The sequence below is a fragment of the Syzygium oleosum genome, unplaced genomic scaffold (assembly GCF_021117445.2).
Source record: "Syzygium oleosum isolate NSW1041296 unplaced genomic scaffold, Sole_v2.1 Sole_v2.07, whole genome shotgun sequence".
Classification (NCBI taxonomy): domain Eukaryota; kingdom Viridiplantae; phylum Streptophyta; class Magnoliopsida; order Myrtales; family Myrtaceae; genus Syzygium; species Syzygium oleosum.
Window position 1 is genome coordinate 3549564 of NW_026607491.1, and position 23247 is coordinate 3572810.

The 23247-nt window shown below is 41.0% G+C and overlaps 2 protein-coding genes across 2 annotated transcripts; one reads left to right on the top strand and one right to left on the bottom strand.

Moving 5' to 3' along the window:
* Positions 1-14066: 14066 nt before the first annotated feature.
* On the bottom strand, positions 14067-19466 carry LOC115690716 (U11/U12 small nuclear ribonucleoprotein 59 kDa protein). The gene is made up of 9 exons (XM_056313443.1): positions 19223-19466; positions 18777-19119; positions 18579-18662; positions 18052-18117; positions 17292-17364; positions 16420-16808; positions 16100-16140; positions 15338-15469; positions 14067-14950 (listed from the first exon to the last, which is right to left on the bottom strand). The coding sequence occupies exons 1-8, from the start codon at positions 19375-19377 to the stop codon at positions 15391-15393; spliced, it is 1230 nt and encodes a 409-aa protein (XP_056169418.1). The 5' UTR covers positions 19378-19466; the 3' UTR covers positions 14067-14950; positions 15338-15390.
* On the top strand, positions 16571-22510 carry LOC115690717 (hevamine-A-like). The gene is made up of 2 exons (XM_030617169.2): positions 16571-16602; positions 21685-22510. The coding sequence occupies exons 1-2, from the start codon at positions 16571-16573 to the stop codon at positions 22508-22510; spliced, it is 858 nt and encodes a 285-aa protein (XP_030473029.2).
* Positions 22511-23247: the final 737 nt, after the last annotated feature.

Genomic DNA, 23247 nt, shown 5'->3' on the forward strand with positions numbered 1-23247 from the left:
GTACAATATGGACAAGAAATTTTACATGTGGTTAGTTTTTCATTTGTGTATCGACATGAAATTTAAATTGGGTCGCTGTTTTTTCTACCAAATTTTGTTTCTAGAGATCCGCATTGGTGCAGATAATGTTTCCCACGTTGAGATCGTGTTCATAGCATGTGTTTGCGCGAAGCATCTGATGTTGCCAACCAAAATTTTTAACGTGCTACAATGGATGATATTGATGATTGCAAGCAATTCAAATGACGGATTATATGTTGAGTAATTGTCTTGATGACAGTGAAGCCCTCTTTGAGGTAGGTAAGTTCCGAATTCATGTGATATTCACCAAACTTTATGAACCGAATAAGATGCGACCGGAAAATTATCGTTACTCTATGAAACATAAATGAGAGAAATTAGGTCATCTTCTTCTTCCTTCTCGTCAATTAGCTGGGCAAGCGTGATGAAGAAGATAGGAATCGAACCTCTAAGAGCACAAACCAAAAGGCAGTGGTGGGAAAGCTTAGAGAAGTCTTTTCTTTTTAAAGAACAAAATCAAAGTTTAACACATCGATCGAAAAAATATCCTTGACATTTTGGGATCTCGGGGCTAGGGGCCATTTTAGGATATAAGATAGACGAGTCGTCTTGACAAGGATTATGCTAGACTCGAAGCAATTAAAATAGTTTGATACTCGACTTGAGCTCAACTTTCTCAAGCTCAGTGTTGTGCCCCACATGATTAAGTTTTCGATTGCTTAAACATGACTTGATTAACAGAGTTTTTATTAAAGCTTGAGTTAATTAAGCTTGAACTATATTCTTGGAATACAAATGCTTTTTTTCCCCCTTAATCAGGAATTTTTTAAGTTTATATATGAGATCAATATGTAAAAGTTCTACTAATTAAACTTGTGAGCTACTCAAGTGTACTTTTCTCAAGCTTCAGCCCAATTACACGAAGTACTTGAGCTACTCAGACTCGAGATGAATCGAGCCAAGTTCAAGTGCCTTCCGAATCAAGTTGGAATTCATCAGAAATATAGCTTGGTTCGTTTACATGCTTAGCCCACCCCGACCCCCGTGAAGATCCATTGATCCAACCATGTATGTCATCTATGTTATACTTTGTGTTAGTAATAATCGACTAATAAAAAAATAGGTGGATTAATCATCTTACAAGCATGAAATTTGTCCATCAAGTCGTTTATCGTTGCTCCACCTGATGCTTTGTCGCCGTCGCAACTCACGAAACTATGGGATAATTATAAAAAAAAAAAGAAGTCTTAAACCTATTGTACGAATACCAATTCCGTTCTAAACCTTTTAATTTGACAATTTTAGTCTTAAACCTTCTAATGATTTGTCAATGTAGTCCTTCTGGTGAATTTTGGCTAGCAATCATTGACATGAACGCCGGCCGTCCTACATAGCATGGTTCGGCGCTGTTGCAAATAATTTTTGCAATTTTTTTTTAAATTTTCTGAATTTAATTAATTAATTTTTTGATTTTTTAACAGCTTTTTCTTTTCTTTTCTTTTCTTTTCTTTCTTTTCTTTTTTTTTCCCACTATTGGCCGGCAAGGGTTGCCGGTGCCTTGGTGCCATTGCCGGCCACTGAGAGGCCTTAGCGACCCTTCTCAACCATTGCCAAGGCCCCAGTGACCCAATGGTGAAATAAATAAAAAAGAATAGAAAGGAGAAGAGTAAAAAAATGCAAAAAATATCTATGTCAACGCCAGCTATACCACGTAGCTTGGCCAACATCAGTGATTTCCAACTAAACTTAATCGGAAAAACTACATTAGTAAATCGTGAAAATATTTTTGACTAAATTGACCAAATTCAGCGCTAGGGTTTTGTTCTTTTCTCTCTCTGTCAGCAAACCCCCTCTTTTTTCAAAAACTCTTCCCTCTTTTGAAGCTCTCCTGTAGGTTCTCAGCTTCAGACTGAAGCTGAGAACCTACTTAGTCTTTGGTTTTCTCTTTCTTTGATTTGATTGTCTTTTTCTTTTCTTTCCCACTCTGTTTTGAGAGTTTGTATGTGTGGATAAATTTCTGTAGCTGATCTTGGGTGAACGTGGAGACCAGTTCGGCTATTTGTCTAGTCGACAACCACTGAGGAGGATGTTCGTGATATGGCTCCACAACCTCTCCGAGATTAGGCTAATCTCTTCTTCCTATTTATATGTAGGTCTAAATCTGGGGGTTTTACTCTCCTGAACTAAATCTAGATATAGATCCGGGAGTTCCTTACAGGTGTTTAATATGTGTTTTTTCAACATATTGATATTGGTGTCTCTGAACGGCGATAGTGATGAGGACGAGGACATCGAACCTAGACGCACATCGCAAGCCGTTGCAAATGAAGTGGGAGATCTCGGTATACTCTCATAATTGAATCTGGTGATCGATCGTCAAGTGATGACATATCTGTTCTTGAGAGATGATAATGTGCTTCTAACTGCAAACTCTATTTTGTTATTTGCATTCTGGCATTTGCTTTGTTCCGCAGTTATTTGAGAGATACTAGGCCTAAAAGCTTTCTATGTACTTTTCGGGTATTATTCTAATAAATGAATGGAATCTTTCTTTCGACAAAAAAAATTGGCCAAAATAAAAAATTTAGGATTGAATTGATATCCATACAATAGATTTAAGACTTTCTTTGGTAATTATCCCCCGTAATTCAGTTAAGCCCAAACTTTGATATATACATATGGCTCTAACACAAAGCAGTTTGCATGCGTTAGTACGATACAAACAAAGGACCTCTAGTGCCTTAGCTAGGAATCTCCCGACCCCCCCCCCCCCCCCCCCCCGACAAACTTTGCCGACTCTTTAGATTGATAGGGTATCACTTTGAATTCAACCGGTTTTCTTGCTCATTTTTATTATTATTTCCACATGGGAAGAAGGAGCCTTCTTCTAATGCCTCGATTCCCATGCATGTGCGCAGAAACTAATACTAGGAATCTCTCCCTGGTACGAAATCGAAACTAGATCTCCTGCCCTTTCACATGTTATGATTATCTTTATTATTATCTCTACGATGTTTTCTTTTTGTCAGGTTTTCGGATATGGCGTTCACACTCGGAGGTATCAGAAGATGATTAGTTTGGCTGACTCGCTGCATGTACTGAAACTGAGCTAAGCGTAGCATGTCACGCTTAAACATCGTGCCTGCGCGAGATTAAGTTGACTTCCCTGATCTTAGCTCCATGCCTGAACTCGGCATTTTGATGGGATTACACACGCACACAAGCATCATCACCGCATGCGACAATGGATGACCTGAAATAGGAGGTCCCTAACGGTCTTTTGCTGGCATGAACCCCTTCAATGAATCCGTGAAAGACCTTAGTTTCGGTCTCTAGCATTGATTGTTGTCGTTCTTGTTTCGAGATTTAGGGAGCGATGGTGGGTGAAGATGCCGGGCAATGCCAAGGTGGTCGAGGTTGGAGGCGTGCTGCGACTTTAGTAAGCTAGAGAGACGATGCTAGTGGGTGATTGAAATGGAATTTAGAAGACAATGAGATAGCGATGGGTGGTTTATCGTGAGTGTTCATCGTTTGAAGAAGTGCAAATTGAAGATGCCGGTTTACCCTAAAATGGAAAGGATCTTAGGGTGCGTTTATTTCACTAAAAACTTCATGATAAAAGAAAATATTTTTCATGAAAATTACTTTCAAGGAAAATGGTTACTTTTCATTTATTTAGTGGTTTAGGGAAAGTGATTTAATTCTTGTCTTAAGAGAAAGTCATTTTTCCACAATTTGATTCTTTTGTTTTCAATCCATGAAGAATGTTTTTCATAAATCGATTCGTTTTTCGTCATCCAATCACTAAAAAGCCGGAAAATAATTCCCCGAAAACAGTTTTCCTTCAAACAAACAGACCCTTGATTCATTTCTTATTACCGCTCATTATACAATAGTGTTTCGCCTGTTTCATTCTTATTTCATTAGTCTCCAATTTTCCATTTGTTTAGGGTTAATTTCCGACATACGGCCTGTTTAAGGGGTACCGATTTCTTTAGGTTATTGCCTCAGTTACTTTGTTTGCAACCCCCCTATGTCAGGTGCAAATTATTATAGTTGACCAAATGAAAGGCCATTCCTGTCTCTTGGGGAACCGTGAAAGGTCACCTTGGTAAAGATAATATAAGAAATCGACCTTATATTATATACGGATCATTAAGGGTTGTTTTGGGATTGACGATGCACGCTATGGCGACCCAATCACACCAATGGGAGCTTACGCCTACAAAATTAAAGAGATTTAAGATATTTTAATGAATATTATCGTGCGAATGAAACTTTTTCACAAACTTATTCAAAATTCTTCATTTTGTTATTTATTTATTTATTTGTTTTGGTAATTAAATTCATTTTGGTTTTTAGTGTTACCATCAGGTGATATTTCGGTAAAACCCAAATCGGAAAAATTATGCTGAGTAGGAATTGAACTTCAGATCTCGCACTTCTTGTAGGTTAGAGTCTCATCACCTATTTTATCACTCAATGACGCTGTTCTTGAACCTCTTTTCACACTAATACCACATTGAAATTACCTTTTGCCCTCGAAAATCATAAACGTAAGCAATAAAAATCCATGATCATCGTAATTTCGTTGCCTATCGAGGTTAAAATAAAAAATAGTTTATGCTTTGCTTCTGTTTTGCCCTTTTTGCTCGTGCCAGGATTAGAACCAGGACGCCCTTAGTCTCGACACTTACTAACCTGGCTGACCACCCGGTGTATTAAGCAAACATATATACTTCTCGGGGGATGCCGACCCTTTGTTCCGAAACGGTGCTTTGACGGGCCATTGAAACACCGACGGAAGAGTCGTGCGAGGTAGAGCATCTTCGTCCATCGTCGAGTTAGATCAATCTTCTCTTTCGGCGTATAGGCTGAAGAGCAACTTCAATGGGCCAACGATAGTCCAGCATACACTAAAAGCCGTTGGAGAGCTGGCCCAGATAAAACCTTATTGGGCTTCAGTGAGTTTCCAAGACCTCCTCCTCCATCTAATCCAATATGAGGACATTGGCCAAAAAGTCCTAAATCTTTTACACTTTTGACAATTCAGTCCTAAATCTTTTAATTGTGTTAATTGAGTCATAAACATTTTCACGTTTTTTCAATTGAGTCAATCTGGCTAATTTTGGCTTGAAATCGCTGATGTAGACGTCGATCGTCCTACGTGGCATGACCGGCACTGACGTGCCTGGCAAGAGGCCTTAACAATTAATAAAAAAAAGAGAAAAAAAAGTAAAGAAGGAAAAAGAAAAAAGAAAGAAAAGAAAAGAAAAAATATAAATCTAAATATAAAAAATTCAAAAAAATTCAAAAAATATTAAAATATAATGAAAATTTATCTACGCCAGCGCCAACTGTGCCACATAGGACGACCGGCGTCCACGTCAACGATTTTCGATCAAAATTGGCCAAATAAACTTAATTTGCACAATTAAAAGGTTTAGGACTGAATTGGTAAAGTACAATAGGTTTTGGACTTTTTGGACAATTTTCCCCTTCTCTATCTTTAGTACACACTCATGAGCTACGTGGTTAGATAGGTCTATGTGTATTAGAAAGGGTTTTCATGTTCAATATGGTCCAACACTGCGTGGCTAGAAAGCTCTATAGTCGTCCGAGATGTTCTTCCATATAGATATGAAAATTCTCTGTAACTATCTAATAAACGTCGGAGATAGATATAAGCAGAACAGTTTGGGATGGTTGACTTAGGTCCCAAACCCGTCTCCATAACTTTCAAGCATCTCTCAAGCTCGTCTCAAACCCGTCATGAGTTCGACATAATATCTTAAGCCTGTTTTAGTAAAGTAGTTAGTCGAGTACCAACTGGATTATCATAACTCGTTGTGATAGTTTTTCATAAACAAATTCTCTCAAGATAAACGTATGATAAACACCTTATGTTTGCTGCAATAACAGCTTGTCATTTGAAACATACGTATTGTAAATCTCCAACTAAAAAATCTAGAAAGTCACAAAATGGAAGACTGTAAAAGTATAAGATCAAAGAGTTGGAAATTCTATAACTTAACCATCTTAATATGTTACGATCATTTCTATGAAGGAATTTATAACCTTACAAATTTTTTTTTAAAATAAAGTACGAATATTTCTGAAAATCACACGTCGGGTTCAAGGTTCATGTTATCCATTAGATATCCAAACTCGTCGCAAACTCTATTTTGAGACCTATTAGGATTGGGACGAGACAGGAAGTTTGTTACGTAATTCCAGTTCGCTTTTAATCCTACGCAATTATTGCTCTCTTTTTTTTATTTGCCAGAAAAAAGGACTTCTCATTAACTAGTTCAAAGTTGGAAAGGCCCGAGAGATGGGCGTCATTACATAATAACTCCCAAAGAGCTAGGGGAGGGGAGGAAACCCAATTCAGAGGTAATGCATTCTTTCGGTGGGTTTTAGCAATCCAGTCGACAACCGAGTTGGCCTCTCTAGGGTAATACAAAACATGGACTTTAGAGAGAGTGAGCAAAATGTCCTTGCATTTCCCAATTGGCACATGGGCTCCCCAAGTGAGTTGGTGAGGGCATGCAAGAGCGTGACCAAGACCAGGCAATCAGTCTCCACTTCAATCGCGTCGTATAGGGGAGAGAAGAAGTGAATTAGGGCTCCATTCTCTTCATTTTGAGGAGAGAAAACGTAATTGAGAGCATCCTCCAAGGCGAGGGCTTCGACCAAGAGAGGTGACGCCACGGTCACCGATTTCGCAGCTCCATGCAGCAAACGACCGGCAGAATCACAACATACCCACGCGATTGACTCCTTCATTGTCCCAGGTACGAAAGCCCCATCGATGTTAATCTTAAAGGTGCAAGCTTTAGGAGGTTTTCAGCTGCCTAAGGCATTTCCTACTCCGATTCCAGGTTTCCTTGCTGAATGGCTCCATTTTTGAAAAGCTTTTGCGCGTGGTGAGGGCTATTTCGACAACATTTATCTATTAGAGATGGTAAAAAAAAATTCTCATTCTCATACCGATTGGATGGATGCAATGAAAAGCTTGATTTTGTGATTAGACAATCAGTACTAAAACTCATGGCTCCAATATGTTGAGAATGAGAACATAGTCGTGATCGGTTCACCTGTCAAACAGATGGGTCAGGTTGAGTTTGGGTTGGGTGGAAAATGATTCGATCCAAATTAACCCATTTAACCCATTTTGACCTATTTCCATTAATACAAATTCAATTACCCATGCCCAACCCGACACATATTGCTAAGACACTTCCATATATAATCCAATCTAGGAAAACTCATACCCAAAGTGAGGTGAGGGCATAGAGCAAGCGAGCGCGAGAGCGAGTGAGGGTAAGAGAGAGTCGTAGAGAGAGGTTGGGTTCAAGTAAGTTGTGAACCCATTTAACGCTCATATTATTTTAGGTTTTGTCATTTTAAACCCATTTATAACCCATTTAATGAATGTAACTAACCATATAACAACACAGCCTATCAAATATGGGTTAAAAAATGAGTTTATGACCCATTGGACCTGTCTAGTTTTACTCAAACTTTTCCTATTCTCATGATTCCTAAATTGTCATTGGTAAGTTAATCTAAAATCTGTTTGAACATATGTGGAAGGACTGCCACTTTCAAAACTCTCTCCAGATAATTCGTATGTTGGCCGCAAATACGGCACCCATGATCTCCATAGCTAGAATATAGAACACATATAATCGAGTAAAAGGGATTTGCACACTTGATTTATGATCTATCGATCTTGATGCGGAATAGCGAGATTCCCAGCGCAAGTCTTTCTCCTCTACTACCCTCTGTATCACTGGCTCAATAAGACAGATCCTCACAATAGCAACTGCTCCTTATATGAGGTTATTTGGGCATCGGGGTTAGAGGAGAGATTTGAGCACTATTTATAGAGTTTTCAGCCAGGCCCTCTCATCACAGGCCGGGCTTTACTCAGCCCATACTAGTCAGTCTCATATTAGACTAATTAAGAATATTTAAATCTTATTTTATTATATCAATCCCGTAAAACTCTAAATTACAATATTAATTAATTTAGCCCACATTAGAAAAACTCTTACATTGTATTCATTGGCTAGTGAACAAAATGCATCTGAACGGTCAAATTCAATTTGGTAGTTCTGACGTGGACGATCGGATCCTCGTGGGACAGAGTCCGACTAGCCATATGCAATTTGAGCACATGGGTCGCACTCATGTAATAATGTATCATCTTGATTAACTGAATCACAAATATGGCCCCATATCAAGAATTATCGTGACACGTTATCTATAAAACAAGTTTAATCAAATGGACATATCCTAATCGGTGTTTTCTAGTTTGAAAAGCAATATAAACAAGTTTAATCAAATGGAGAATCATTTCATGTTACAGGGAGATCCAAGGACTAAATCATAATTTCAGTCAATCATATTTCACGTGTGGCGCTTTCTGAGATTTTTCAACTATACTTTCGAGAAATATAAATAAAAATCAAGGATATCTTAGCATGCTCCATCAAGAGGACGTGACAACATATCATTAATCAAAGATTTCTTAACCGCGCTTATATAAAGCCTTAGAAAGCGTTTATCTCTCTTCATAAATCAAAACTAAGAAGAATCAATTTCTCTCTCTCTCTCGATCTCGATCAAGGAGGACATATTGGTTGGCACGGAGAGATGGAGGAGGATGAGGAGCCGAGTTTTTGCGAGAGAGGTGTGACGAGCGCGTGCAGGTCATTTGGCCGGAGATGCAGCGGACAGTTGAGGGAGCAGAAGGCGAGGTTTTACATTTTCCGGCGATGTCTCACCATCCTTCTCTGCTGGCAACGGCACGAGCTCAATGACTCTTAGTCTATTTGTGTCCTAGTTGGCTTTGGCTCATAAGTACAGTATTTCTTCTTAATCTTGCATGCTCTGTGTATGTATATGTATATGCCAGCCCATCATATGTATCATATGATAAGCAGTGGAAATGTGTGATCCAGCAGCAACTAGTTGTAGTCTGTTATTCTACCATATAAATAGAGAGAGCATCTTTACAAATTTTACAAGGCTTTAGCATTGGCATAAAACATTGTATATGAATTATGGAATATTTCTAGCGCACTCTGCCGCAACGAGTTATTATCTCCGAGATTGGAAAATTGTTCAAAAAGTCCTAAACCTATCAAACTATTGCCAATTTAGTCATAAACTTTTTAATTCTGCCAATTTAGTTTTAAACATTTTCATATTTTGCCAATTGAGTCAATTCGGCTAATTTTGACCGGACATTGATGACGTAGACGCCGGTCATGCCAAGTCATCTTACGTGGCGTGACCGGCACTAACGCGGATATTTTTTAATAATATTTTTCAAAAAACAAAATTTATTTCCTTTTTCCTTTATTTTTTTTTTGTTTGTTTGTTTTTTTTTTTACACCTTTGGCCGGCGAGGGTGCAGACTCCAGAGTAAACCCTTAAGAAGAAATTTCAGCTTGATAACATTAAACTTGAGAAAACCCATAAGAAGGGTTGCGCTAGCTTGACAGTGTGACCGTCTGACAATCAAAGGATAGCCACAAAATTTTCCTTTCGCCAACACAAGCGTGTGAAAATTGCCAAGCACAACACAGATCTTTCTCTCTTTATTGGAAAATGTGTGGCTAAGGGTTTACCGTCGGTTTTCCAAGCTAATGGTACGGTTAGCCAATCATTCCCCTAAGAAGAAATGGTTGGCAGTGATATAAGATTCAGTCAGTTTCATCAGCAGCTTGTCCCAAATATGGCATTGCGCTATAAAAGGAAGGCTTGGGAAGATAAGCTTATGGGGGAAAGCATGAGCTCAAGCGCGCGCGCGCGCACAAAGAACCACATGCTCATGTTGCGCGTATCTCTCGATATATTTTCGAAAGATGAAAGCTGTGGACCCGCACGAAGCAGATAGCAAAGTCTCAACTTTGAAACGACGTCTTAAGATTGCTTTGGGAGTAAATAATGGAGGATAGAGACTAATGGAAGATGTCTGTTAATGGCGTCCAACTCGGCAAAAGAAGACTGATGCGCGATGGACCACGTTGAACAAGATTTGAAGCTTTCAGGTGGTGTTCAGGTGGCATTCAGGTGGGACTGTCTCCTGAGAAGTTGCTTGGTCCAATCGAGAGTCCAAGCTCCTATCTCCCATCCGCACATGCCAACTTTTCCTCAACCTCAGGCTTTTCCCCTGTTCACCTTATCTGCAGTACGAGTGTCCTTTGTTTTCTTGTCGGGTTTTGGTATCTGTTTGTTCGTTTCTGTTTGCGTCTCGTGTCCAAGCGTGTCATTTCGAAAAGAAAATAGTAGGAATGCACGAGAGAAAACAAAATCAACAGCACGTTATCAGCGGAATGAGAATGAGCAGCAGCCTACAACGCTGGGGGAGAGTACTGTAAGATAGCTAAGATTAGGAGTACTTGGGAAATATGGGATAAGTGCACTACAAGTCCTAAAACTTGTCACAAAAGTGCATTTGAGTCCTAAAACTTGCAAAAAGTTCATTTGAGTCCTAAAACTTGTCAAAATGGTTCATTTGAGTCCTAAAGTTAACACTGTTATATTTACTTACGGAAAACGCTGACGTGGCGCTAACGTGTCATTTTTAATTATTTTTCTTGAGATACGTGGCGCCACGTCAGCAAAAATAAAAATAAAATAGAAAAACCTGTAAAAAAAGGAAAAAAAAAAAAAAACAGAACCGGTGGTGGCCAAGCCCGGCGGCCACCGTCGGTGGCTGCCGCCACAACCACCTGGAAGGACCGGCGGAGGTCGCCTGGGCCTTCCCGAAGCCCGGCGACCCTCGCCGGCCCCGGGCGAGTCCCCAGCAAGGGCCGACGACCCCCGCTCAGATCTGGGACGAGGGTCGCGCCCTCCCCGCATCGAGGGTCGCCGCTCCGCTAGATCGAGGGTCGCGGGGACTCGCACGGGGCCGGCGGAGGTCGCCCGGGCCTTCCGGAAGCCGACCGCTCGCCCCGGCGAGTCCCCGTCGACCCTCGCTCGATCCGGGGTGAGTGGTCGCGCCTCCCCGCATCGAGGGTCGCCGGCCTCGCCGGGACTTCGCACGAGGCCGGCGGAGGTCGCCTGGGCCTTCCCGAAACCCGGTGACCCTCGCCGGCCCCGGCGAGTCCCCGGCGAGGGCCGGCGACCCTCGCTCGATCTCGGGGCGAGGGGGCGAGGGTCGCGTCCTCCCCCGGATCGAGGGTCGCCGACCCTCACCCGGGGCCGGCGAGGGTCGCCGGGCTTCGGGAAGGCCCAGGTGACCTCCGCCGGCCCCGTGCGAGTCCCCGGCGACCCTCGATCTGGGGGAGGGCGCAACCCTCGCCCCAAATCTGAGCGAGGGTCGCCGGCCCTCGCCGGGGACTTGCCCCGGGCCGTCGAGGGTCGCCGGGCTTCGGGAAGGCCTAGGTGACCTCCGCCGGTCCTTCCCGTTGGCTGTGGCGGCGGCCACCGGCGGTGGCCGCCGGGCTTGGCCACTGCCGGTTCTTTTTTTTTTTTTTTTTTTTTCCTTTTTTTGGTTTTTTTTTGTTTTTTTACAGCTTTTTCTATTTTTATTTTTATTTTTGCTGACGTGGCGCCACGTGTCTCAAGAAAAATAATTAAAAATGACACGTTAGAGCCACGTCAGCGTTTTCCGTTAGTAAATCTGACGGTGTTAACTTTAGGACTCAAATGAACTATTTTGACAAGTTTTAGGACTCATAAACTTTTTGCAAGTTTTAAGATTTAAATGCACTTTTGTGACAAGTTTTAGGACTTATGGTGCACTTGTCCCTGGGGAATATATAAGTTAGAACGTGCACAGAATAGAAATGTGTAATTTTTGCATATTTCAGTAGTAAGAAATACAGGAGTATTATTAGTCTCCGTCAAGAGACTATCTAACCAATTAGCAATTTAGACTATCGCACCGATACACAAAAACAACGATGGTCCTACCATGATATTTAAAATAACTATCGATCAAGACAAGATACCTAACACGATGTCACAATATCTCTAATGAAGTTGTTTGGTAACCTAATCGATACACGAAACAAATCAAGACGAAGAGTTCTATGAAGTACATGATGTTGCACAAGTTGATTTGAATGTGACTAGGGCGCTTAATGGAAAGTATCGTCACATGCCTTTTGGATTATCCTCCGATTGTCGGGAAGGGGTGACAGTTGCACCGGAATGAGGAACTCCCGTGCATGTGATGCAGTAACCATCGCGACCATAATAATAAGGAAAGCCGTATTAGAAAGAGCATATTACTTTCCTTTGGTACATGATAGATAAAAAGAATCATTGTGAAAGAAGCAATAATCTATATTTGAGCGACGATCCTAAGGATCAGCTGCCCAGTATCAATCAGAGTATACCTGTAGTTGTAGAGCAGATTGTAGAAAAGAAAACCCTAAAATGAGGTACCTTGTTGTAGCAAGAACACTGAGAACTGTACAAAATGCGTCGCATGTGGTGTGCTTATGAACTGGCTGACAAAGTGTAAAAAATGCAATCTTAGGATGAATAACAATGAGAAACATAAGACTAACCATCCATGGCATTGAATTTGACATTGGCCTCAATGGGGGTAATAGAAACATTGCTATCGGTGAGTCTCGCTAGGGAAAGATATTTTCTTCGAACTAGATGAATCATAAATAATAGTCAAACCCCATATATAAATAAGTCTGCTCATGATCCTTCATTTCAAACTATTTACTGAGATAGTGATTAAGCTAGAAAAATAGTCTAAAAAGTCATAAACCTATTGTATGACAGCCAATTTAAACATAAACATTTCAATTGTACTAATTTAATCTGAAACATTTCGACGATTTGCCAATATAGTCTTAAACCTTTTTACGATTTGCCAATTTAGTCCTTCAGGTCAATTTGATCGAAAATTGTTGACGTGGAGGTGTAACAAGTGCCGGCCGTCCTACGTGACATGGTCGAATAATTTTTACAATTTTCTCCAATTTTCTCCAATTTTTATTATTTTTTTTCTTTTTTTTCTTTTTTCTTTCTTTTTTTTCAACTTTGGGCAGCGCGAGGTCGTAGGCCAACCATAGCTGACCATAGGCGAGGGTCGCGGCCTTCGCCGGCCAACAGGCAACCTTGTCAGCCAATAGGCAAGAGTCGATCGGCAACCTTGTCGACCCATAGTCGGAAAAAAAAAAGGAATGAAAATAAAATAAAATAAAAAAACAAAAAAAATCAAAATTGTCCACGTCAGTGCCGGCCATGCCACATAAGACGGTTGACGCTGACTAGACTACCATGTCAGCAATTTCTAGCCAAAATTGGCCGGATGGCAAATCGTTAAAAATTTATGATTAAATTGACACAATTAAAAGGTTCAGGACCGAATTGGCCGCCGTATAATAAGTTTAGAACTTTTTACTCTTCATATCTAATATATTTGTAAGCAAGATCTCATATTTTAATGAGTAAATTAAAACTATTAGGGGACATGACAAAATCAAAAGAACTATGAAAAGATGGCATCAAGCACCAATTACGATAAAGATGGGAGGGCAGTCCATGATCTCTTCCTGTTCCATTTAAAAAAAGAAGAATTCGATGGAGCAAAATCAGATAAGAAAGAAATGGAAAGCATGCGCATACCCCTGTGCATAAAACTATGTGATTGAGAATTGCAAAGGGAAAGGAGAAGGAGAGAGGGAGATGAAAAGTTAAAAGCAGGGTTGGAATTTCGTAATTTTATGCACTGTTTTAGATTGATGAAGGATATGCTCCAGAAGCACTTTTAGACTTCTTTGGACTGTCCAAACATACAACGATGTTGTCAATTACTTTGGACTGTACTCGAGTTAATGAACTCATTAGGAGAAGTCTTCTGGACTTCCGTTCATGCAAGCGAGACTCCCCAAAGTCGAGAACAACCATGACCCAAACCAGAAGTATCCAGCGAAGGCACATATTATCAGTTTCGCCATCTACAACATCGGACGGCAAAAATGAGAGAGTCATCACAAATGGTCAGGAAAGTCACGAAAGGAACTACACCAGTCACTGCGTATCGAAAGACTCTGTTATCGATGAAAGAAGAGAAGAATATAGGATTGAAAGTAAACAGTCGCGACGAATTAATCAAGTTTGCCCTTCTCAGATCCCATTGCGCCTCATCACCCCATACAAATTTCAGGTGCTAAGCGCAATCGATCACTTTCACAAAACAGGTCTGTATATTCAACTAATGTCAGGCAAAAGTTTTCCCACTTCTGCTTCTAGGTCCAGCTTCTCCAAAGTTCGTATCTTTCCTCCCGCTCATATACACCCTCCCTATGCTTTCACTGCCATGACAAAAGAGCCGGACCAGGCAAGTCGTGACATATTGCCGATTTAAGACTGCAAGTTGCTCTGCTCGAACTGACTTTCTCACTTACGACGCCAAGCTAGTAGTTTAAGCCTCTCAAAAGTAAACTTGATACCATTCCAGTCATTTAGGGGAAAAACGAAAAAGCATGGCAAGTAAATTGTCTGACGCTGTAAAAACTCTTTTGGCAACTCGTCCTGGCATTCCTTTTGTCTGACATTCCATGACTGCCATTTTGCATTGCAATCCGAGGTTCTCTTTTTTTGCTGCCACAAGAATATTCTAAGTGGTGGAAGCATGGACAGTAGACAAGAGTCACAAAATCGACCCAGAATTGTCTGTCTGAAGCTTGATAGCTTAATGCAGCAACTTGTTTGGGATTCAACACTCAGCTTGTGCATTGTCTGTTTTGATACGGATCATCACTATGCTGAAAGAAGTGTTGTTGGATCTGTCCAAGCAGCAGCTGCGTTTCCAGCAGGCAAGCCTTATCATAAAACCTTCATCCCCACCAGAGAACAAACTTAGATACCAATACTTCGGGCAGCATGATATATGCTAGTGAGAAATTTGTCTGCCATATGCTCCAGTATCAGATTTCTGAAACAATGACACAAAAGTAAAATTACGTTATAAAAAAGGCAGGAAGCTCCACGTGAACTGCTAAACTACAGATGGATGGTGAAAAAGAGAAACCTGACACAATAGTCAGTAAAAACAAAAGTACCAGTTTCGCAAGTTCCAAACAGATTGTAATGCATTACTGGTCAGTACTTCAGAAATGTTATTCTTAGATGACATGCAATCACAATGAACGGAATTTTTTGCAAAGGAATTGGCAATAACCAATCATTATAGTCAACTAATTAATTTACGGAAACTTAAAAATTGTAATCATGGGAACCTCAAAAGGATGCTATGCCTACAAATCAAAGAGATATTTTAAATAAATAAAAACGCATTGCTAATGGTAATATCAGATCTTACTCTTGTATGAGAGAGAAAAAATGCCAACAGATTGAATTGCAAGCCAAAGTCCCTCAGTTTGGCTTCACCAAGTAGGAAGCCCATACTTCATCTGCCGGAGGTGGCGGTTGAACCCAGTGCCCAGGTATGCGGCTACAGTATATACAATAATTCTGTGAGGAAATGACAGAATTTCCGAAACCACTACCGACGCACTTAACTTCTCTTGAGCTCAGTGATTGAGAAGAAAAATCTATATATGGTGCTTGAACTTTGAAGCTGATGGAGAAATAACAATTGAGGTAGAGACTCTAGCGGTAATAAATGCATGCCACCAATGTACATTCCTATGGAAGCATCATGATGGAAGTAGCAAAGACGATGACCAAACTAGAGAGATCAGCAGGACACAGAAATTATTGACTAAACAAACAGGCAAACATCTCACTATCACACCATTGAAACCAGAGATTCTTGCCCCAGGCTCTCTAATCTCTTTACATACTAGTTGTGGATTTAGTTTACTGTTCTCATTTCCTTTTCTTCATAGAGGGGGAAGATAGAAATCAATCCCAAGGCCTCTTGGATCTTCCTAAGGGTGGCCCATCATTAGGCCAAACCTCCTGGATCTTGCTCTCACTTACCCTGATTATTCCTCTCATTTTAGTTGGTTGGTCTCACATGTACGCTGATAACAATATATAAAAAATGCACCTAGCCAATTAACAGGCAGGATACATAACCTTGTAAAATGAAGGTAGCAAAAATAATGTGTGTCCTCACCTTCCTCCCCTTCTTAGATATGCATCCCATGTTCTTCTGACCTGCGTGATATATAAGAACACATCAACTTTCCCTCGCTAATTCACATAAAGCAGATAATTATCACTTAATTATGCTGCTATACAAGGATGGCCTCAACAAATTATGATACGTGATGCAGAGGGGCTATTAAGGAAACTCGGAACACCAACAGTGGTTTGTTATTTAGATCTGCAGTGATGTAAGGCCAACCAGACTCTCATTGTTAGGTCAGAAAACTCAGCCCTGATACTGATCTAATTTAGGAGCAAGGAATAAACCAAAACCACATGCAATCTAACCTCTATAAGAGTCCCCATATCAGTGTTACTGCCATGATAGTAATGATAGAACTCAATCGGAAGATTTGCCAAGGCCTCATAAGATCCAATATGAGCTTTCCCTTCTGGTGCTTCTTTCTTGGATTCATTATGACCGCCCGTTAAAGAGCTAATGTTGCCTTCCTCATCAGTAATTTCATCTTTGTTTTCAAGCTTTTGATGTGTGACATCATTTTGATCTTTCGGGTCAGACTCAGCAGTATCAGCTGTTTTGCGAGATTCTTCGGCAGTCGCAATGGCATCTCTTGCAGCATCTGCATCAGCCGCAATGCGAGCCTGGATCTCCTCTTCCTCAACAGCAACTCGAACTCTCTCAAGAAACTCATTATCCTCCTCTGGGAGAAAATGTCCTGGCAAAACAGACCAACCATTCATACTTCCAGGTGAGCTAGCACTGAGAAAATTCACCATGAATGTAACAAACGGTTGCCCTTTTCAGCAACTGAACAACATAAAAATTGCAATCTTTGATAAAGCACGCAAATTAAAGGAAATGAGTTTCTAGTACATAGTTACAACACTCACACGATTGGTTCACCTATTCACAAGTAGACACACCAATTACAATCAAGGACATAAATGCCCAATACACGGGTGGGAAAATTCCAAAAGTTCACATGAACGACAGCTCAATCTGACTGACAAATGAAAAAGTAGATGCCTCCGTAGTTGATAACATGTGCAATTCATTTCCACCGAGATAGCAAAAAGCCAGTGGAAAGTTGCACATTACAGAAACACGACACGGAATGTCATAAAAGTCATAAAGCTGGTAGAAACTGCAACAGGTATCACAGGCATCACATGGGTAAGCACTAAGCACGAAAGTTTACCCTGCTTCTTCAGTTTTCTAACCCTCATTGACCGTAGCTCCTGCAATTTCTCCACAATCAAGACAAGCTCTAGCTGGAAAGCAAAAGAAAGAATAAGTTCATTAAACAAGTGCAACAGGAGCCAAAGAAAACACATAATAGGTAGCGGCAATACGATACAAAGAATCAATCTCCAAAAATGTCTTTAGAAGGAAATGTCTTTAAACATAAAAATCGGGTTCTCTGCTCTAAAATATTTGTAATATTCAAGGAAATCGAGTCAATATAAGTAAAATCAATCAATACTGTCAGGCAATTGGATAAACAGAGCATTCATTGGGAAAGAGGCATATTTACTTCATCCCACAAAGCAATTAACAAGAACACGAACGAAAATTTCGAACTGACAACAATTCTGAATTCTTCATGCTAGTTATTAGCACCATTTTCAAAACTTCTTTGAATTACCAGTAGTAAAACTAACGAATATGTACAACAAGAATTGAGCATATTCGTGATCAGTGAGACCTTGGTCATCCACAACAAAAAGTAATAACTGTAGCCCATTGAGCGACTTAGTTTAGAGTCAATGATGTAAAGACAGAGTAAGACAATGCTAAGACGTGTTACATATCCAAAACATCACCATGAAGAATCTAAAGTAGCACATTCAATAAAAGCAAATGAAAGAGCGAATTCAAGACATGACAGAGAATCTTTTCCTCCGAAAATAAAGTGCAAGTATCCAAACAAGTGGAGTGAACAGACTAGTAGCACTCACCTCGGATTCCAACCTCCTCCTTTCCTCCTTTGCTTTAAGCTTTGCTATTTCCTTCATCTTTTCTATCTGAACATCACCAGATGACATTTGTTTCGATTACAAACTCGGAACTACAACTCCAAAATGTGGACAGTAAAGTAACAATCATCACGAACATATTAGTCCAAGTTACACTCCCATTTGCAAGGTTAGTGAATCCAAGGAACTCCATAGAGACTGCACATCAATGTTTTAAAGAGCATCTATTTAAGCTTCTTCAACTTACGAGCATACTCAAAATACTTCCTCCCATTCCTCCAATTGTGCCATGCTGTATATACATATCTACGACTTTTAAGCAGTCAAAGCTTTTCCCCTATTGGGAACCGATATTTCTGCTTGGGACACAAATGAAGTTAATCAGGCCAATGCTCCCCTTCAAAGATCACGCGACAAGCAACGAGAAGACTCAGGACACGATCGATGCTGAGCAAACAAATGACAAATCCACGACCTTCCCGCATCTCATAACACATACGCCACAATACCTTGCGTCTCGCAATATCCTTGGCGATCTCCCTTGCTCTCCACTCATCAGCATCCTGATCAGCTTGGTCAAACCGTTCGCGCTCCTAAATTATTCACAGAACAGCAAGTATCAGACGAAACGAGCACTCCAGCCCAACACTAACCAATTACCGAAAGACAACTCAAGAGCCAAACGGCCATTTAAACAAACAGCTTGCCTTCATCTGCTGCTCCGCCACGCGCCGCCTCTTCCTCTTCCTCCAGAGCTTATTCCGCCTCGACTTGGACATCTTGCTCGACAATCTGAACACCGCCGATTTCTCCTCCCAGGGACCCGCCTCATCCGCGACGACTCTGAACGGCTCGAGCTGGGCTCTCAATTTCGAAATCACAGAGCTCGCAGCTTCCAGCGACCGCATCTCTTGCAACTCCAGACCAATGCCCTCGTCCTCGACGTGCTTCAAGAACTCGCGCGCCCGACCACCGCAAGCCCCGCTTCTCACGCCTTCACCGCACGCTTCGGATTCTTTGATCGTCCCCAGCAACTCGAGCTCCCTCCGCCTGTCGATGCGCTCATGTGCTTAACAACCCGGTGCTAAGAAACAACAATTCAAAATCGAAGCGAGATCGAAAGGGGTGGAGGATCAAGTGGCGACGACCATACATTGCTTTCGCTTGCGCGAGCGTCTCCTGCAACTCTCGAACTCGATCGCGGACGTTCGCGCCGCTCCAGAACGCGCTCGACGGCGGCGGGTGGGGCGGTAACATCGGGTACCAGGTCGGCGGCATCGCCGGCGGCGGCGGCGGCGCAAGATTCATGGTCGGCGAGAGTTAGCGAAACCAATCAAACTTGCGACGGTGCTGAGCACGCGGCTTCGGGTTTTACGGCGGTCGGACGTTCATGAGAATTGAAAAAGCTCTCTGGATGATTAAAATAAAAATCATAAATTAGGGATCGAAATGAAATTCTCCAAAAAACTTGGGCTAAATATAAATTCTTCCCGCTTTTTATACGTGGGAAAAAAACACAAATGGCACATGAACTTTGGCTCAATGTGTAAAGTCATCTCTAGATTTTTAATTTGTTCAATATGATCCTTTGATTTTAGTCCAATGTGTAATGTGGTCTTTAAACTTTTAATTTATTCAATATGATCCCTAATTTTTTTTTATATACATCAAATATTATCCTTCTATTATTCAAGTTAACTGAATTTACTGATTTGGCTTTTAATCTGATAAGTTTGAACGGTGAAAAAAAAAAATGATGCGTGCAGCCACGTAAGATGTTCGATCCAAATTAGAATCTAATAAATAATTCGTTTAATTTGTTTGTTTGTTTAATTTGGAAAATCAGCAAATTCCATGAACTTGAATGAATAAAATGATATTTTCATATAGTATAGGACATTTATTGAACATCTACCAAAAGTTCGAGGACAACATTAAATAAATTAAAATTTCAGGGATGACATTGTACATCGAGCCAAAATTCAGGCACCATATTGAGCAATATCAAAGTTCAGAGAGGACATTGTCTATCGGGCCAAAGTTTTAAAAAAATCATTTATATAATTATCCCTTTTTACATATTAATCAGTGATCTTAATTAACTTAGCTAAATTGAATTTGTTATGTCGGGTGACCTATGTTCGCGAACATCACCATAGCGACGGCCATGTAGGATGAGAAAATTGATTTTAATAAAATAAAAAAAAGTGAACTTTCTATCCAAAGAAAACTAACATAACTAGCATATGCTTGCAATTTTTGTGCAAATTTTAGAAATTGAACGAAAAAAATGAAAGTTTCATCACTCAAATGCAACATCGGCACGAGTTTTAAAACTTCTAAAAAAATGTGTTACTATTTCCAGCAATATATGTAAAGTACAATGACTACTAGTCTACTATTGCCCGACAAAAAAATATAGGTGGTAACTCCCAAAATACGAGAGGTGTTGACATAAGCATAGTTGCCTTGACGAATTCTATTTAGATGTGAATGCTAAGTTGTCGTCTCTGCGTGAACCTTGGCTCCACTTCCTCAAGGACGAAATAGGCAGCCGTACAAATGCATGATTATCACTTCCGATTTCACATTTTGTTTGTCCTCCTAGTCTTTTCCCCCTTTTTATTGCTAAATTGGATGGTTAATTTGGAAGCATCAATTACCCGATATAATACTTCATATTTTAAAAAAACATTGAACCGTCAAAACACTATCTTGTTCAACCAAATTCATGTCCAACGGCATGGGATTGCGTTCAAGTGGCAAGCATGTTCGTCCTTCTCACTCGGCACCACAGTTGGAATTACCATATTCTCTAAAGTCACTTTCAAAAAACATAGACCTCTATATTTACGATAATTTTCCGATATATATGAGACATGGGGATTGTTATATGGTTAGGGATTAGCTAGATACTTCAAGAGGTTAGGACACCCCACTGATACAAAAAAAAGTTCAGGTCCATGAGAATAAGAAATCACTATATTTTTTATGACAGAGAGGAATACCATCTTACCTATCTTATGGATTAGGTCAAACGCAAATAAAATAAGACGTTATGTCCCTTGCCTCACCTTCGAAACAAGAATACAAATTTAAAATTACCCAAAAGACAAACTACATCTCACTCGTAGTTATGGCAACGTCTTTAGCAAATGAATGGAACGATCCAACAATGCAAAACAACTTCCACATGCAGACAGATAGCAAGACATCAACGTAGGAGACAACAACATAAGGAAGAGGAAAACTAAACCAGAAAGGAGCTAGATGAGTGTAAGATGTTCATCTTTCTTTTCTTTCTTTTTATTAACCAAAGCACCTACGTGAGTCCGCAGCCATCGCAGTGAAATAGATTATGGGACTCCATTGCATTGCAAGGTACGTGACCTCATGTGAAAGCACAAAAAACGTCGGTCGTACTGGGATCTGTTCTTGATATAAAACCCTAATGTCCTCAATCCCTTGAGCAAACAAACTGGAAACAGCTCGAAAGATCGTTTCGAGTGAAGAAACTACACATTTTAGCATCTGGGTTTGCAGCAAGATGAAGCAGGAATCTGCAGTAGATTTAGCAATCCTCTGCTCATGCATTCTTACGTTGATTGTCGGCAGCAATGCCGGAGGAATTGCAGTGTACTGGGGCCAGAATGGAAATGAAGGTACCTTGCTAGAGACTTGCGCCACGGGCAGCTATGACTTCGTCAACATAGCTTTTCTCCCGACCTTCGGCGATGGCCAGCAGGCCATGATCAATCTCGCCGGTCACTGCGATCCGACCGTCAATGGTTGCATGGGTTTGAGCTCCGATATCCAGTCCTGCCAGGCCAGAGGCATAAAGGTGATGCTTTCTCTCCGAGGAGACAAAGGCAGTCCCCCGATGACCTCCAAACAGGACGCCGCGCAAGTCGCGGCTTATCTCTGGAACAGCTTCCTGGGTGGCCATTCGTCGTCCCGCCCTCTTGGCGATGCGGTCCTTGATGGCATCGACTTTGACATCGAAGGAGGGTCCAATGCGCACTTCGACGATCTCGCGACCTACTTATCTGAATACGGTAAAAGAGGTAACAAGGTCTATCTAACCGCAGCTCCTCAGTGCCCTTACCCCGATGCTTGGCTCGGAGGCGCGCTCGAGACCGGCCTGTTCGATTACGTCTGGGTCCAGTTTTACAACAACCCTCCCTGCCAATTCAATTCCTCCGCCATTGACAATCTTGAAGATGCTTGGAAGCAGTGGATCACCATTCCTGCAAAGCAAATCTTCCTGGGGCTGCCTGCGTCCCCCGATGCTGCCGGCAGTGGCTTCATCACCGTCAACGATCTTTTGTCGGAAGTTCTTCCGAGCATTGAACGATATCCTGAATACGGAGGCGTGATGCTGTGGTCGAGGTACTACGATGATCAATCTGGATACGGTCATGCTATCAGGAAATATGTTTGACTTTCAAACATCCCGCCCTTGACCTGTAATAAACGAATTTGTCTATTTTATGATATATGCTGGTATAATCATTATTATCTAGTCGCCTACTTCTTCTATCATTAGATTTTATTTCCTTCTTTGGTAACTCCAAGATTACACATCATGCGAACGCCACAACATATGTTCGTGCAAGTTCCGTCTTATAATTTGTCCGAGGTCAAAATTTGTACCGATGACTTTTCTTGATAGAAGCACTCAGATATCGAGTGAGACCCCGCCGTCAATACTTGAAAATCATGTTCGGGAGACGGGATACATCTCCAAAGGACTTTCGCCCGAAGGAGGTCCCCGGTTGCTTTGGAATGCTGCATTCTTGGAATGCAAATACAATTTTTACTCTTCCAATTTTGCCCTCACTCAATTTTCAAGATATCGGAAATGTCTCCACCTCACGCGATCTCACTGACGAGGGTTTAGGCTGCTGGCAAGGCTATATTTGGCTGCCAGCAAGCCACTCTGGTGCCGGCCAGCCACGCCTAAGATTGCGGGAACCCAGGTGATGTCGCCTTAGGTCGTGCGACAGCGGCTGAGTTTCGCCGGCAAATAATTTGAGAGTTTTTTTTAAAAATAAAACGAGCAAAAGTCTTTACAAAGTGTAGGTTTTTGCAAATGGCATTTAAATCAGAATTGCTTCCTAATGAATTTTTCAAATGCACTTTACCAAATAATATTTGCATTTCGAAAAAATCCTTTTA

What these genes read in the sequence shown, in the direction of transcription:
- LOC115690716 (XM_056313443.1), bottom strand. Translation starts at nt 19,377, where the DNA reads ATGAATCTTGCGCCGCCGCCGCCGCCGGCGATGCCGCCGACCTGGTAC. An exon ending in CTCGCGCAAGCGAAAGCAAT is followed by an intron (nt 19,120 to 19,222) that starts GTATGGTCGTCG and finishes GCGCATCGACAG; the next exon opens with GCGGAGGGAGCTCGAGTTGC. An exon ending in TAGAAAACTGAAGAAGCAGG is followed by an intron (nt 16,809 to 17,291) that starts GTAAACTTTCGT and finishes CTGTTTTGCCAG; the next exon opens with GACATTTTCTCCCAGAGGAG.
- LOC115690717 (XM_030617169.2), top strand. Translation starts at nt 16,571, where the DNA reads ATGTTGCCTTCCTCATCAGTAATTTCATCTTT. An exon ending in TCATCAGTAATTTCATCTTT is followed by an intron (nt 16,603 to 21,684) that starts GTTTTCAAGCTT and finishes GATTGTCGGCAG; the next exon opens with CAATGCCGGAGGAATTGCAG.